The following is a 17681-nucleotide window of genomic DNA, read 5'->3' as shown; positions in this document are numbered from 1 at the left end:
TGCTCATACTTTATCTCCAGAGCTTGAGGTGGTTCTGGCACAGAGTAGATACTTGATAAATATAGTTAAGTGGGTGCATTTTTTTTGTTTTTATCTGCAGTCCTAGGATCATAGCCAGGGCCTTGTGTATATTCCATGTAAATGTTGTACCAGTGAGCCTTTTGCCACTGAAAAATTATTTAATTTTTTTCTGATGTTTGTCTTGCTAATAACTTTGTTGAACAATTTACTGGATTCAACTTTTCCAAGAGTTGGGCAGCCCTTTTATACCATTTGTGACCACACCTGGCTTTAAAAACAAAACAATTCTAACGTGTGGGTTCCAGGGATTTGAACTCAGTTCTTGTGCTTGGATACCACAAGCTCTTGTGGTGGTGTTGTGCTGTCTCCCCAGGCCTGGTTTGCTTCCTGAATTCACAAAACTGTACCTCTTCCAGAAGTGTTTAAACTTCTGTTTACAAGAAACAGATTAGAAAGACACCAGTCCTTATAACTTCAGTAGCCTTCGACTTTTATCTCCTTTGGGTTCTCTTTAAGGCAGTTCCTACCTGTGAAAACAGGAATGAGGGAAAGCCCTCTCACCTGGAGTTGGACTGCAAATCCTTCAGACGCAGTGTGGTTTTCACTTCTCTACTAAATTAGAATATGTAGATAAGACAGTGTGTTGTGTATCAGGGATGGGTGCAGTTCTGTACTAGACAATTTAAATAACATTCACAAAGCCCTGGCTTTGATCCCAAGCATGTTGGCTTGCGGGGAGCTCGGGAGTGGCAGAGGAAGCTGCAGCAGACTGGTGCCTGAGTGTCGCAGGGCTTCTGCCTTAGGTTCTACTAGCAGACTGTTCAAATCATCTTCTGGAACAAAGCAAGACTATACCAAGTTCTAAAGAAAATTATATGATCTGAGATACTTATTAATTGGATGTATGTGACATTTTGTTTCTTGTTAAAGTATTGCATGGGGGGGAAAAAAACCCATGCATCTAGATTGTTGTCCTTACAGCATTATGAAGATCAAAAGTAGGCTGGGCTTGATAAGGGCAAAATTTAGAATTCTTGTTTTGGAGCTGAGATTCATTCATTCCACATTGCCTTTAATTCCAGCACTCATGAGGAAGAGGCAGGCAGCTCTGAGTTCAAGGCCAGCCTGGTTTACAGACTGAGTTCCAGGACCACCAGGGCCACGTAGAGGAACCCTGTCTTGAAAAATCCTTGTTTTGTTACAGGATACATTTGAAATACATAGCTGATGAACATTTCACTTGGGCTGGAGAAATGGCTCAGCAGTTAAGAGAGCACTGGCTGCTCTTCCAGAGGTTCTGAGTTCAATTCCCAGCAACCACATGGTGGCTCACAACAATCTATAATGAGATCTAATGCCCTATTCTGGTGTGTCTGAAGATAGCTACAGTGTACTTCTATATGATAAATAAATAAATCTTAAAAAAATAAACATTTCACTTATTAAAAACAGGAGAAAAATTAAGAAAACCAGTTCTGCCTCCCTTGGCTTGAAGCTTCTGCCATCTGCAGGTACCCGAGTGTGACTCAGACTTCCTGCATTTGGACCCAATTCATACATGAGTCATGCTTCTCAGGAATAATGTCTCCGTGGGTTTCCCTTTGGCTCTGTAGGACTTTGTTTTGAGACCTTGTAGCTGTATTGTTAGCTGACTAGCAGCGTCAAGGCAGTTAGTGGGTCTTGCCAGCTTACTTTTCTGTCCTCCTGCCTTTTTACTTTATGGTACTGGAGACTGAAGCTAGGACCTTGTGTTTACTGAGCACATACCTACCTAGTTATGTATCAAGAACCTATTTAAACAACAAACAGGACTGAAATATAGCTCAGTTGGTCCCTGGTCCCATGCCTAACTATGTGAGTAGGTGGGCTTGGTGGCAGTAGATGCCAACAGAAAATGAACTCAGTCACATCTTTGGGGGCTCCATATCTTATAATGTCATAAATGTCATGTCAGGGCTTTTAAATCTTTCCCTTCCTTTATTTATGTGTGCCTCTTTTACCCTGTAGGCCCTCTGTGTATATATTCTTACTTCCAGCGCAGTGCTGTCATGGGATTCCTGAGTGTGTGATTATGTGCTCTCAGAATCTGTTTCTTCTGCCTTTTCTTAGGCTCTTTCCTCTCTTTTATTCTGTTCTTTCATATTAGTTTTTGTTTTATCTTTATGTTTTCTTTATTATATCTTATTCCTTAGAAGCATGTTTGCTTTCTAATGAGACACAAAAAGGAAATGGATCCAGATGGGAGGGGAGTTGGGAAGGAACCAAGCGAAGTAGAGGGAGGGGAAACAATAATCAAGATAGATTGTGTGAGAAAATGTTTTGTTTGTTTTGAGACAGGGTTTCTCTGTGTAGCCCTGGCTGTCCTGGAACGCACTCTGTAAACAAGGCTAGCTTTGAACTCAGAAATCTACTTGTATCTGTCCGCTGAGTACTAGGATTAATGGCATGTGCCACCATACCCAGCCTTGCTTGCTTGCTTTTTGCATTTATTTATTTATTTATTTATTTTATGTATATGAGTACACTGTAGCTGTCTTCAGACACACCAGAAGAGGGCATCGAATCCCATTACAGACAGTTGTGAGCCACCATGTGGTTGCTGGGAATTGAACTCAGGACCTCTGGAAGAGCAGTCAGTGCTCTTAACCGCTGAGCCATTTCTCCAACCCCCTGGCTTTTATTTTCAATAAGAGGGGGGAAAAATCCAAGCAGGAGGAAAAGGAAGGAAGGAAGAAAGGGAGGAGGATGGGGGACAGAGACAGACAGACAGACACTGGGCTTAGGGAGTTACAGAATTGGCTCATTAGTTAGGAACACTTGTTGCTTTTATAGAGGATTGGGGTTCCCACGTGGTCTTATGTTCCTTTCATTGCTTTTTTTCCCCCTAAAGATTTACAAAGAATTTATGAATATTTGTTACAGTTGAGAGAGAGTCAAGTGACACAGCAGTATATGGAGTACGTCTGTGCTCCTGCAGAGATTCCATTCCTTGTTCCATGGCAGCTCACAGATGTCTGTGAGGATCTGATGTCCTCCTCTAGCCTCCCTGTGCATCAGGCACACACAAGATACACATATATACGAGCATATATACACATACAAACAATCTTAAAACAACCAAAGTTCTTTCACTTACCTCCTCCCTTAAGCTTTCTGTATGGAAGCAGCTATGTTGGTTATTTTTTGAGACCCTTTCCAGTTTCTCCTTATAGGCTGCTTTTTATTAAATAGGTTTTCTAAGTGACATGTGGTTGTGTGTGTTTTTTAAATTAGCTCTATCATTCCATATTCAAGTTTTATTTTTAAATCTTTTTCAGACTAATTGTATTTAGGTAGAATCTTTATTGGTCTGTTAAGTGTAGTAAATTTTGATGTCTTGTATTATATCCTTAAAAGCTATGATTTGGGAAAGAGTTATTGAAGTTAAGGTTAAACAAGTATACATAATGTAATTAGGTTATTTTATATTTGCTAAAAATTAATTGGTTGAAATAACTTTAAATGTGTCAATTTTCTCAAAATAAGTAGCAGTTTGCTTTGCAAAAAAAAAAAAAAAAGCTTATCAGACAAAAAGGATGGTATTGATAACATTGAATTTCTGGTTCATTCCAGATTTTAGGTTGTTCATGTTTTTCTCTGGTTGATTCTTTTGGGCTATTTGAAATACCCAGTTTAGAATTGGCACTTGTATTGTCAGTTATGATTGTATTTTTGCCTTTATTTTTGAGCTTTTTCAACCACAACTATAAGAACTTTTTTGTAGAGTAACTTTTGATTCAGACAAGCTGCTTTTTCTTTCTCTAGGTATAAATCCTAGGACCCAGAATAAGGACTCTCTAGAGGATGGTGTTTCTACCTCTCCAGACCCAAGTAAGAGGGGCCACCGGACTGGTGGGCGGGCAGGCGATGGAGACAGGGGTTGGTGAGGGCATGAGCAAGCCCTGTGGGAAGACAGCAGTCCAGAAAGCCGGCTCTGTGATAGGAAGCGAATATGTGAGGGACTCTTGAGTCTCTGATGCCAAGTGAGAGAAGTGGGGCTGAATGACCTGCTCCAAAGTGTGTGATTCGGGTTACCTGGGAAAGAGTAGACGTCCCACGAAGACCCTCTTGCCAGGCAGAAGCCAGTCTTAGCTCTTAGACCTAATACTGGCTCTGAAAAAAATAATCAGAAAGAAATAATGGGCTGTTACTAGAATCCTTCTGATACACTTATAGTTGAAAATATTTAGATAGTTAATGTTGGCTTAGATTACATTTGTCTATTTAAATAGCTGAACAGTTACAGAGCATAGAATACAGGGAAACCTTTCCAACCTGCACACACTTTATTCTGTGTTGCTGTGGATGTGTAGCTCTGTGTCTCCATTGATGGTTAATTAACTTAATCCTTTTACAATTTTTTGTGTCCCTATTACTCATTTTTAAATAAAAAATATTTATTTTACATGTTTGTATGATGGCACACATATGCCATGGGAGTTGGCTCTCCTCTGCTGGGTGGATTTAGGAATCAAAAACAGGTTATCAGCCTCTGTGGCAAGCACCTTTACCTACTGAGCCATCGGGTCAGCCCCAAAAGTTTGTTCTTTCTGTTTTTCTTTCTTTCTTTTTCTTTTTTTTTTTTTTTTTAAGATTTCTTTATAGTATGTATATGAGTACACCGTGGCTTTCATCAGACACACCAGAAAAGTGCATCTGATCTCATTACAGATGGTTGTGAGCCACTGTGTGTTTGCTGGGAATTGAACTCAGGACCTCTGGAAGAGCAGTCAGTGCTCTTAACCACTGAGCCATCTCTCCAGCTCTCTTTCTTTCGTTTTTTAAATTTGTTTTTTTTTAAATTATTTTGTTTGTATGAGTGTTTTCTTTACATGTATGTCTGTGTACCACATGCATACCTAATGTTTGAGCCTCCACATGGGTGCTGAGAATCAAGCCCTGGTCCTTTGCAAGAACAAGCGTTCTTCCTAACCATTGAGCCAGCTCTCTAGAATCCCTCCTTGTTTTGTTTGTTCCTTTATCTGTTTGCTTTAAATTTACTAAACTGTGTGTGGAAACACATGGTTTTAAACCCAGCACTTGGAAAGTCTGGTATAATTAGGAGTATAACCCTAGCCTGGGCTACATAGTGAAACACTGTCTCAAAACAAAAAAAAAAAAAAAAAAAAGTGAAGTTATGTTTGAAGTTATGTATAATTATATAATCAAACACACAATTATATTTGGGTCTTAGTAATTATTTTTATTAGCAGCCATTTAGATAGTTTCCATGTTGGTTTGTTTGTTTTGCTTTATAATCTAGGGTTTCTCAGTATAGTCTAGGCTGGTTAGGAACTTGTAACCATCTCTGCTTTCCCAGTGCTGGGACTACAGGCATATGCTTTCGTGCTCAGCAGAAATCAGAAAGGTAGTGAGGCTGGCTTTCATTTCCACCTCCTCACTGGCTCGATGAGGGCTCTTCTGGTTTTATCCAGGAAGTATCCAGGGATAATCACAGCTTCTTATTTGTCATGTGGGGAAGTTGGCGTGCAGTTTCTGCTGTTTGGGGATGTATTTCAAATCCTGAGGTATTAATTTCTCTGTGAGCTCTGCATAGAGATGGAGTTAGGCCTATGTCCAGTTATGGTCTTCCACAGGGCATGAGGCACTCTGTCTGTGTACTTAACACACAAGACTTTTTCATCCATGTGAGAGTGATATGAGGCTGACAGAGCCCCAGGGAGATACTCTTTGTTTTAAGCATGTAACGGTGTATTGTATGCATGTTACACTGTGTTGTAAGCAAGTTACTGCTCATACACATGCATTTGCAATATACAGTGTGTAACTATCCCACTCAACGGTTTGAAGGGGCTGTTGTTGTTGCCCCTTGTTTGTTTCTTTTTATAGATTTAAAAAAAAATCTTCACTTAAAAGACCTTAAAGATTGAGTCAGTTTAACTTAGAGAGATAGCTACCTGACTTTCCATCATTCAGATAAAACACTTGAGGGGAAAACGTTTATTAAAAGTGGTTTAAAGCCTGGTGTCCCCAGCCTTCTGGAAGCTCCAGGAGGATTACAAGTGCAAGGCTAACCTGGGATGCACAGCAAGCCTCTGAGAGAGGAGGAAGGAGGAGAGAGATTATCATGGTGCTGGCTCTGGAGTCCCACGGTGGTGGATGGCATCATGATTAGAAAGACTCAGAGAGGTCGCCTGCAGAAAATGGGAGCTAGAGCACAGAGTAGGGCGAGGACTGTCAGAGCTGCCTCTAGGTTTCACTGTTAAAGCTTCCGTATTTCTCACATTTCCATTTTGAGACCAAGCCCCCGAGTGCATGAGTCTAGTGGAACAAACCCCATAGTGTGGCCTTTGTGCTTTAACTCGGTGGTCTTGCACCCAAGTCAGACTAGGCCTTATCTGTGTCATTTCTGGTTTTCACAGTAGAGCGCCTTGCCGGTATCTTGTGAGTAGAGTCCAGTGTTGCTCCTCAGCATTTCTCATTGTCCAGTACAGCCCTCTATGATAGACTGGCCCTATCCAGAATGTCAGGAGTTAGTTACTAGTGTTAAAAACCTGCTTTATCTAGGGAGCAGAAATCTTCTGTCTCCAAAATCCCAGCCTTGTAACTGTCCCAGACATAGTCCTTTTGTTTTCCCTCCTATCCTTCTTAGCCTATTACTTGTGATTCTGAAAGTGTTCCAGTTTCTGCTGCTATATGCTATTTTGCTCCCAATTAGGCTGAGCTTTCTTCCTTTCCTATCCAGACACTCTGCAGTCCTTGAAAGGAAAAGCTCTACCCTGAGCCTCTCTTCTGCCCTCAGAATGTTAATTTGCTTTGATGTATAACCCTGCCTGCCCTGCAGTAACCTCACTGGCATTTCAGCTGTAGCTCATGATCAGCAAAAAATGAAAAATTGCGGCTGTGAATCCCATTTGCATGATGGGATTGGATAAGCATGTGTTGCATTGTCTAACAAACTCTGTTTCTTTTTCTTTCTCCCTCTCCCATCCCCTTCCCTCTGCTCCCTCTCTATCCTGGCAATTTCTATCACCTTTTACCATGAACTTCACCCCCACCCTCTCCCTTCCTTCCATATCCCAAACCTGCCCTGGTGACCACATATACCTTTTCCCCATTATGCGAGGCAGTTCTGACACTGTCTGCTCCCCCTGTAGTGCCAGGCTTCTGTTGCACAGTTGGAGTGGATTGGAAGTCTCTTACTACTCCTGCATGCCTTCCCCTCACCACTGACTACTTCCCGGACCGTCAGGGCCTGCAGAATGACTACACAGAAGGCTGCTATGATCTCCTCCCAGAAGCAGACATGGACAGGTCAGTGCCCAAAACAAAAGCAGGCAGCTTTGTTTGTGAGGGTTATGGGTATATTGGAACACATGCATAGCAAGAACACTGAATTAAGCCTTTCATGTCCTCCGTTAGTATTTGGGAAATTTGATGATACAAGAACTATTAGTTTCTCTCAAGTTTCGTTGACATTAACAGTTTGTCTTCCTGGATAACATGTTTGCTAGTGAAGTTGTTTTGAGCACACTACATCTGATTATATTTTCTAAGGTTATTCTTTTTTTTCTGTCTTCTTTCTCTATCTTGTTGAACTGATCATTTTTCCTAAAGCTGGTATACTGATTGTGGATTTTATGAGCTGCTGTAGAGTGCTGTCTGAAACGAGAAGAGGTGCAGTGACAGCATCACTGCCCAAGGTCACTGCCCAAGGTCAAGCATGCCCACATGCTCTCGAATTTTTTTTCCAGGAGGGATGAGGAGGGTGTTCAAATGACAGCCCAGCAAGTGTTTGAAGAGTTCATTTGCCAGCGTCTCATGCAGGGTTACCAAATCATAGTACAGCCAAAGGCCCAGAAACCCAACACCACAGTCCCACCCCCTTTGAGCAGTAGTCCACTCTATAGCAGAGGTAAGTGATTCTCCTTAAAATTATATTTCTTCTTTTCTACTAAATCCCAAGAGTAGCTTTTCTTTCTTTTGGTTATTGTATTAGTTGATGTGATGAAACACTATGACCAAAGCAAGTTGGAGAGGAAAGGGTTTATTTGGCTTAAACACATCACTGTTTTTCACTGAAGGAATTCACACAGGACAGGAGGAACTTGGAGGCAGGAGCTAATTCAGAGGCAATGGAGGAGCACTGCTTACTGGTTTACTCTCCGAGGCATGCTCAGTCTGCTTTCTTATAGACCCCATGACCACCAGTCCAGGGATGGCCCCACCCACAATGGGCTGGCCCTCCCCCACCAATCACTAAGTAAGAAACTGCTTGATAGGCTTGCCTACAGCCAGGTCTTATGGAGACATTTTCTCACTGAGACTCCCTTCAGTCTGATGACTATAGTTTGAGTGAAGTTGACATAAAAACCAACTAGCACCTCAGCCCTTTTGAGGGTGTTACAGCTCAAAAGCTCAGTGGTAGCATACTTGTCTAGTATGCATTAAGCCCTGGGTTCCATCACTAGCACTCAAACACAAAGAAACAACAATGGTAAAGAAAACCACTTCAGTCAGGTTTAGTGGCCCAAACATAGTAAGATATAGGTCAGCCTCTACTACAAAGTAATACCCTATTTCAAAATTAAAAAAAAAATCCCCACTCTAGGAGCTGGAGCGATGGCTCAGTGGTTAAGGGCACTGGCTGCTTTGCAGAGGGTTTTTGGTCTCTGGCTCTCACATGGTGGCTTACTCCCAGTGGTACACATACTGTTAATCCCCCTGAAGGAGAATAAAACCATTACCCAAATCCTTTGTTCAAATTAAGTAAGCTTTATTTTATTTTCTGTCAGACTGGGCTATCTCCTTAAAGCAGGGTTTTGGAAAAATAGCATCTAACACAGGAAGAGGTAGGGTGTGTGTATGCGTGTGTGTGTGTGTGTGTGTGTGTGTGTGTGTGTGTGTGTGTGTGCAAAAACCAAAACAAACCCAAAACCCTGAAAACCACTGTAAGAATAGGGAGTTTTCAAGGGTTGAGGGATTTCTTGGTTATGTAGAAACTTGGCTAAACATTTCAAAATTATTTTGAAGAACATCTTACATCTTACCAGGGTACATTCAAGGTGTGAGTCAAACTTCATAGGGTGGGGAACATGTCAGATCTCAAAAAATGGTTAAATCACTGTCAACTTGAATTTTGTAATGAACAGAAATGAACTTGTTCTGACCTTGTAGCAGAATGGCTCCATCCTTAAGATAGAATGAGGCTGATCCATCAAACACATTCAGGCAAACACTGATACAAACGGAAATGAAACAAATGTTTCTTTTTTTTGAGACAGGTTTCTCTGTATAGCCCAAAACTCTAGACCAGGATGTTTTCAAACTTACAGGGTTCTGCCTGCTTTTGCCTCCCAAGTGCTGTGATTTAAGGTGCCTACTTTTAAAGCTTGTTAGCCTTATTCTTAATCTCTCTCTCTCTCTCTCTCTCTCTCTCTCTCTCTCTCTCTCTCTCTCTCTCTCCTTCCCTCCCTCCCTCTTTCCCTTCCTTTTTCTGTTTTCTGAGACAGGGTTTTACTGTCCAGCCTGTTATAGACTCTTGCTGGACTATAAATTGCTGTATAAACTAGGCAGGCTCACCTCAAACCCAAAGATGTAGTTGTCTCTCCCTTTGAAGTGCTAGCATTTAAGATATGCACCCTTATGCTTGGCCCTACAATTCTCTTTTTTTAAGTGGGTATGATTAATCATAGGCATGATATAGTTTGGTTTAGATAACTATGAATAGCAGGCCAAGTTAATACTTAGTTATCAAGTATATAGTAAATGTTCCAAACCTGGAAATAGGTTCCTAGTGTTACACCTACTTGTTACACAACAAGTTCTCAGATGGTGCCTAAATCTAAGTTTACTGTGTTTGTTTTTTAATGAATATGTGGAGTGCCACAGTCCACAATGGCCAGGGAGGGGCATACAAATCCCCCAGAGCTAGAGTTGTACACACAGTTGTGAGAAGTCCAGCATGAGTGCTGGGACCAAGCCCAGGTCTTTTGGAACAAGAATATTTGCTCTTTAAATCTCTTAAAAGAGAGATGCTCTTTAACTACTGAGCATCTCTCCAGCCCACTGCACTTTTTATGTGTCTCTTTGTCATTTTCTTTTCCTGGCACAGGGGTCAAACCCAGGACCTCACTCAGAGTAGACATGTTCTCCACTCATTTGTACATTTGTTCTTTTCTCTCTAGTCTGTGTCCGTCTTTCTTCTTAATTACGGAAGCTTAGTGACCTGATTCAAGCATGAGTCATCCATCAGTGGCTAGCAAGTGACCCTAACTGAGGAAGAGCCAAATTGTAGAGAACTCGTCTCAAATAAGTGTGGGTGCCTGGAGTTAGAAAGCACTAATCATGTCCTGAAACAGTCAGTCAGTGGTCTTGTTCTCTGGCTTCCTCATGGTTGCTAATGAAGCCTCCACTTCCCTATTTGGCCAGTGTAAAGCTTCAGATCATTGTTGGTTCTAGTAAAGCTCCTCTGGCCAGCAAATTAAAGAAGTATGAACCTGGTGTGGACATAGTCGGCAGCTGGTCCAGGCCTTGTAGATGAGGCTGTGGACCTTTGATATTTTCTTAGAAAGCGCCTTTGACATTTGTTACATGCTGCCTTCTCTTCATATTGTATACTATCCCGGTTTTGGTTTGTTTTTGTTTGTTTTATAAAGTTTTTTTAAAGATTTATTTATTTTACTTATACAAGTACACTATAGCTGTCTTCAGACACCCCAGAAGAGGGCATTGGATCTCATTACAGATGGTTGTGAGCCACCATGTGGTTGCTGGGAATTGAACTCAGGACCTCTGGAAGAGCAGTCGGTGCTCTTAACCACTGAGTCATCTCTCCAGCCCCCTATTTGGTTTTTTCTTTTTAATCCTTTTTATTAGATATTTATGTATTTATATTTCATAGGTATATTTTTGCCCCTCTCCCATTCTCCCTCCTCCCTCCTCTTGCTTCCATGAAGATACTCCTACTCCCAAACACCCACTCCCACCTCATCACCTTGGTATTCCCCTACACTGGGGAAACAAGCGTTCACTGGACCAAAGGCCTCTCCTCCCATTGATGCCAGACAGTGCCATCCTCTGCTACATATGCAACTGGAGCCATGGGTCTCTCCACGAGTGCTCATTGGTTGATGTTTTAGTCCCTGGGAGCTCTGGAGGGTCTGGTTGGTTGTTAATGTTCTTCCCATGGGGTTGCAAAACCTTTCATCTCCTTCTTTACCTCCTTTATTGGGGTCCCTGTGCTCAGTCCGATGGTTAGCTGCAAGCATCCTCATCTGTATCAGTATGGCTTTGGCAGAGCCTTGTTTGTTTTTAAAGACAGGATCTTTTATAGTCCAGGCTGGCCTTGAACTCTTGATCTTCCTGTTTGACCTCTCAGCTGCTAGGTTAGAAGTGTTTACTGCCATACCTGGCTTCATCTGTATGAACCTTTTGGGGTGCCAATACCATTTTGGAAGGTTGCTATGGTTACGACTGTACCACCATTGAACTTTAGCGGAGACCATTTTGGATTCATCTTTTTTACTTCCACAGTGGAAACTACAGTGTCTGGAACATAACAGATAGTAAATAAATACCTGTGTTATTTATTCAGTTGTTCATTCAACAATGTCTCTGACACTGGGGAGATGTATCTGCGGTGATAGAGACTGGGAGGGAAAAGTTAGTTCAAGGCTTATGAGACCTCTTTAATTTGGAGCTTGATGTGGTTTGGAGGATCAGATAGGAGATGGTGTTTGAACTTAAGCCTGAAATAAGTAGAAGTCTTTAGGAGAAATGGGGAAGCTGAAGGGAAGAGTGTGCAGGAGAAGGATCAGTTTATTTGTGTGTGTGCAAGATAGCCTTGTAGCAAGAGACAGTGTGATTAACTTTTGCACAACATAAAGAAAGCTAGTGTTAAAAGATTAAATTAAAAACAAAAAAAAACAAAAAAAAACTAGTGTTAGAGTGCACTGGAGATGTTAGTTCCCACAGAGCTGCGGGAATTGTTTAACTTTTAACTCAAGGAACTGTAATATATTTACTTTTAGATACCACTGGCCACATCTAACCTACCTATCCTCTTGCTCTTGAATGGATAGTTAATGTCCCTTGTGAGTGTGTAATTCTAGCATCCAGTCTGGTCCTGACTGATTCCTGCCCCCTTGTTCTTCGAGGCTAGTTGTCAGAGGAAAATCTTACTAACAATTACTGGTATCCTGTTACTATTGTTATGTGATAGCCAAGTCCTGCTGCTCCCTTGTTTCAGGTTTATTGATTGCAAAGGACTTGTTCCAGCAGAATCTTGGGGTTTACTGTACACTGGGGGAGGCACACAGTAACTGAACTACAAATTCATGTTTGCTTACTGAGGTACTGAATGCGCATGATCCTTATTCCCTGATGCTCTTCCTGACAGCCAGCAGGTTGTTTGGAGCAGGAATGAAGGAGCACCTCATGGGTTACTCTTGAGTTGTAGAATGCAAGACTTGTAGAGATTTGAAACAATCACAGTCATAGTCCTCTCAGACTCTACTGTCCTTTATCCTCCCGAGGACTTCCAAGTAGCCTGCCACCATGTGACCATTTCTCTGAGCTGAAAAGAGAGAGCAGCTCTGTGAACCAGGCTGGCCTCACACTCAGAGAGCTGCACCCCAAACCCCAAGTGTTGGGATTAAAGGCAGGTGCCAGCACTGCCTGGCTGGCTTGGTTGTTCTTTGTATCACAGTTTTATTCTTTTGAACACTTGTCTTATTTTTCTGATTCCTTGCCATTCCCCACTCTGTTGTGTTTAATTCAGTTAAACTATGTTTTTGAACACCTACACTGGGCAAGGCCTTTTTAATAGGAGCTAATATAAAAATAAACCATATTTAGATTGGCCTCTTGGAACCTTATTTTAAATTTTAATTTAATTTGTTCTTGAGGCAAGAATTTGCCCAGTTTTGCCTCAAACTTCCAAGACTCAAACAATCCGCCTACCTTAGTGTCCTGGGTTGCTGGAGCTATGGATAAGCACTACGGTGCCTAAGTCTGTAAACTTCTTAAGAGTATATTTGGAGAGACACATACCTAAGGAACTGCATATAAGATATTAACAAGGCTAGCAGTGGTGTTTGACAGCTTTTCTCAGGAGCTACCTTTGATGGTGATATTAAGTTACCTGTAAGATGGGCTGAAGAGATGGCTTAGCCAGTAAGGGCACGTACTGCTGTGCTTGAGGGCCTGAGTGAGTTTGATTCCCAGAACCACATATAGGACCAACTATCTTCTGACTTCCACTCACACATGTATAGTTTGCATATGTTCTTGTAGTCAGCCATGTACACAAGTAAATAAATGTGAACAATTTTTTGAAATCTGTAATATTTCAGTTACTGGCTCAGGAAGAGAATGCAGAGGCAGTGTCTAAGCAGATGTCTAGGGGCAAAACTTGCATAAATAAATAAATGCTTCTTTCAGACTGAAGCTGGGAGGAACCATGGGGAGGAGTTGGAGCACAGGCCAGGAGGTGAGGGCTGCCAGGCTAGGTGAGGACGTAGATGTGCTTGGGTGAATGGAGCGTCATTGTAGTCCCACGAGTTTCCCCAAACCCGTTTACTCCAGAGGACTGCGCATCAGGGTGGAGTGTGGCATCCAGGTGCTTTTAGCACCCTCTTCCTGATTTGCTATTAGTTGGTTTAATAACAAAGATCTGACAGTTTCTGGGATTTTATTTTTTAACCAAGAACAGTGCTTCTGTGCGTTGCCTCTCAAAACATTTGTTCCTTCTTTTGTTTCTCTTTATCTATATCTTTGTGGATAAAAGCAATCATTTTCTCTACTAGGCCTTGTGTCCCGAAACCGCCCTGAGGAGGAGGGCCAGTATTGGCTGAGTATGGGCAGAACTTTCCATAAGGTGACACTCAAGGACAAGATGATCACTGTCACTCGTTACCTTCCCAAGTGAGTCCTTGCAAGTTTACAGCCTTAGTGACCATCTTGAATTTTGCCTATACAGTAAATTATGTGTATAAAACAAGATGTGTATAAGAAATAGAATAAGCCCCTAGAATTTTGGCTTTTCCTTAAATAACTTTAAGTTTATAGTTTACAACTGATTCAGTTTATAAAGTAGAGCATGATTCACATCAGGCATATTCAAAATCAAAGATGAGTGTAAGGAAAGAATGATATGTTTAAGAAGATCTGAGAAATGTCCGTGATAGTCTCCTCGGATGAACTGATTTCTGTATTTGGGGACTGAGCCCAGGATAGTACCAAGTACAGCAAAACAGAAAAGGGTGGTGGCGGTGGCGGCAGTGGTGGCAGTATGTACAGATTGCTTTTAAGTATCCAGGCATATCTTTGTTTTTCAGGTACCCTTATGAATCTGCCCAGATCCATTACACCTACAGCCTCTGCCCTTCCCACTCTGACTCAGAGTTTGTCTCTTGTTGGGTGGAATTCTGCCATGAACGGCTAGAAGAATACAAGTGGAATTACTTAGATCAGTATATTTGTTCTGCTGGCTCTGAAGATTTCAGGTTAGAGAACGGCTTTAACTTCCCATTTCCTGCTGCTTTGAATATGTGCATCTTTTAACACATTTGTCCTTTTGTCTCATGCATACCTGCATGTGTTTTAAACTCTGCGTGGCTAATGGTAACAGTTATATAGCAGTATGAATCTACTCAATGCTATTGACATACACACTTAAAATGGGCTAAGGTGATAAATTTCATCATGTATATTTTATTGCAGTTGGAAGGAGAGACTCAATTACTATGTGGCTTTTGGTGCAAGTGTCAGCATAGAGTATGAGCTAAGTGGAGGAATTTAGGCCCTTAGAGATTGTAGGATGTGCCTGAGGCCACCTAGCTACAGCTATGATTCAGCATCGTTTTATATAAATTAATAGTCTGTGTGTGTGTGTTCACATGTGCGTGTATACAGATCTATACATTTTTAGCAAACATAAAGACTTATCATACCATGTGCTTTTAGCATTTTATTCTCTGCTGTCTAGCCTTGAGGTTGTGGTTGTCTCATATATAATGCTTTATCTTTTCTATATGCTTTGCAATTGATGGTGGACAGTTGCTTCACTGGGGATGGTTGCACAGAGGCATTGTCATGGCTCTGGGGTTAAAACAGAAGCCACCTTGGGGTCTTCCTTATGATTTTGTTTCTAATGTCTTAAGCAAAGCCACTTGGGGCAGCAAAGAAGGACCAGCTCACCCCAGCTTCAGAGAGCTCTCTGGGAGGACTTTTATCATCCTCTCTTTCTCACCACCACTCTGTTACCCTTGACTATAGCTTAATTGAGTCTCTGAAGTTCTGGAGAACCCGATTTCTACTACTGCCAGCCTGTGTCACTGCCACCAAGCGCATCACAGAAGGAGAGGTGCATTGTGACATCTATGGGGACAAACCCCGTGCAGACGAAGATGAGTGGCAGCTTCTAGATGGCTTTATTCGCTTTGTAGAGGGCTTAAATCGCATCCGTCGGCGCCACCGCTCAGACCGCATGATTCGGGTAAGGGTTCTCAGAGCTCCTGGTTGCTGCACCTAACCTGGTGCAGGCTATTGTATTCCTTCATCAGCCAGGCGACTTATCCCATGACTACCAACACGTGTCTGAAGTTCCAGTCAGGATGCTCCTACCTGTTGTAGGATGAAAGAGAGGAGATCAGGGCAGCGGTGACTGGACTCTGCTCTGTGACCCGCTGTCCCTTCTAGCTGAGGACAGAGCACCTGTCATGTAATCCCCAAGTGGGACCCAGGATCAGGCACTGCAGCACTGAGTTGCAGAGTAAAAGCTCTTGAGGTTAACAGCAGCAGACCTTCCTTTAGAAAGTGTCTGTCACTCTCATTTCAGTCACACTGCCACATGGAGAAACTAAGACTTATGAGGGCTCAGGATAGACTTGAGGCCACCCAGGTGACAATAACATGCAGATGTATGATTCAGCAATCTTTTGTTTAGATTAAAATATAGTACAATTGACTTTGTGTTGGGGAGGGGGGGTGTCTGTGAGTGCACTTGTGTATGTGAGTGCAAAATACAGGAATTCATGTTACCAAACACCACAGTCAAAAGAAATGGTCCTCAGAGGTAGACCACCTGCCTGACATTTGACAGACTGAGTTTGGCCCCAGGACTCAAAGGAAAAGCAAAAGAGATTCATGCTGCCCTTTACGGTCATATCCTTCCTATCTCTATCCCCTAGCAACCACTAGTCTGTCCAAATGTTTTTAAAATGCTCTCACAGAATATAAAACCATTTGAGGCTTGCTTCTTTACAGCATTATGCTTTGGGATTCATTCTGGTTTGTATAGTAGTGGTTCATTGCTTTTACTCTGGTGATCATGGTCCTTCGCCAACCCTATTTTTAACCTCAGGCTCTATTTCCCACTTCAGCTACCATGTACACTCAAGATCACTTGTGCATGGAAACATTTAGAACATTTGTGTGAAAAGAGCTGACTTGAGTTTGAATTCCAGCTCCACTGGGATTTGAACTTACTTGGTTAAGCCAGCTTTCTCTGAGCCCAAGTTCCTCCTGTAGTGCACTAGACACAGAGAACCTGTGTTCCTCCCTCTGCCGGATTGATTAGGTTCCTAGTGTGAACTAAGATCGGGGACTCTCAGAGCCAGCTGGGCTAACGAACTGTCTCCTTCCATGCTTTAGAAAGGGACGGCCATGAAAGGCTTGCAAATGACCGGGCCCATCTCTGCACACACTCTCGAGTCAACAGGCCCCCCAGTCGGGAAGAAAGGAACCTCAGCTCTGTCTGCCCTGCTGGAGATGGAGGCTAGTCAGAAGTAAGTGCCTGGTTAAAGAGAGACTTCTCTCCAGGGACCCAGTTGGCTTTTAGGCACTTCAGTGCCTCAGTCGTCTGACCGAGGTGAAATATAATTTCCATCTGTAGTTAAGACAGTATTACGGGGCTAGAGAGGAGTCTCGGCAGTTAAGAGGAGTAGCTGCCTTGCTTTAGTTCTCGGCTCCCAGCTGTTTGCAACTGCAGTTCCAAGAGTTCCACTACCTTCTGTGGCCTCTGGACACTGCACACACATGGTATTCAGACTTACATGTAAGCAAACAGGCATTCACATGAAATAAAACTAAGTGGCTTATTTTGTTTAAGGATGACATTTACATGACCAGAATGTGAAGCTAGTACCTGGTGAGTGTCAAATAACAAAATAGGCCTGCAGTTAAAAACTTGAAGTCTGGGGGTTTTTTCAAACTATAGACACATTTAATTTGGACCACAAAACATTTTTTTCTTCTTATAGTTTGTAAGGGTATCATGTATGTGTCTCTGCATTGCCCATACCCATGCACATGTTATGGAGACCACAGGAGGATGCTGCGGGTCCTTCTCTGTCACCCTCTACCTTGTTTTCTTGAGACAAGGCCTCTCACTAAAGCTAGAGTTTAACCTATTGGCTGGGCCAGCTGGCCAGCGAGCTCTCAGAATCTGTCTCCCCTCCTCCACAGGCCTGAGATTACAGGCATGCCTGTCTATAACTGGCTTTTATGTAGATGCTGGGGATTGAAACTCAAGTCTTTATGCTTGATGGGCAAGCACTCTTTTTTTTTTTTTTTTTTTTCCTTTTTTTCTTTTTTTAATCAATGGTTTGCCTGCATATGTCTTTGCACCCTGTGGGTACCTGATGCCTACAGAGCCA

At 42.3% G+C, this 17681-nt stretch overlaps 1 protein-coding gene across 7 annotated transcripts in view; it reads left to right on the top strand.

Moving 5' to 3' along the window:
- The window catches only part of DEPDC5 (DEP domain containing 5, GATOR1 subcomplex subunit), a 117090-nt gene that overhangs the window by 56849 nt on the left and 42560 nt on the right, over window positions 1-17681 (top strand). For 4 of the 7 annotated variants that reach the window (XM_080927115.1, XM_080927112.1, XM_080927113.1 and 1 more), the window contains exons 25-31: window positions 3826-3891; window positions 7152-7335; window positions 7776-7936; window positions 13830-13947; window positions 14361-14528; window positions 15301-15520; window positions 16678-16811. In XM_080927115.1, coding sequence (XP_080783241.1) covers window positions 3826-3891; window positions 7152-7335; window positions 7776-7936; window positions 13830-13947; window positions 14361-14528; window positions 15301-15520; window positions 16678-16811 — 1051 coding nt within the window. The remainder of the gene's footprint in view (window positions 1-3825; window positions 3892-7151; window positions 7336-7775; window positions 7937-13829; window positions 13948-14360; window positions 14529-15300; window positions 15521-16677; window positions 16812-17681) is intronic. The other 3 variants (XM_080927116.1, XM_080927114.1, XM_080927118.1) reach the window with 1 other exon arrangement.

This window comes from Micromys minutus (assembly GCF_963924665.1).
Source record: "Micromys minutus genome assembly, chromosome: 1".
Taxonomy (NCBI): domain Eukaryota; kingdom Metazoa; phylum Chordata; class Mammalia; order Rodentia; family Muridae; genus Micromys; species Micromys minutus.
The sequence above is the reverse complement of the archived record's forward strand: the minus strand, read 5'-3'. Positions and strand labels throughout refer to the sequence as shown.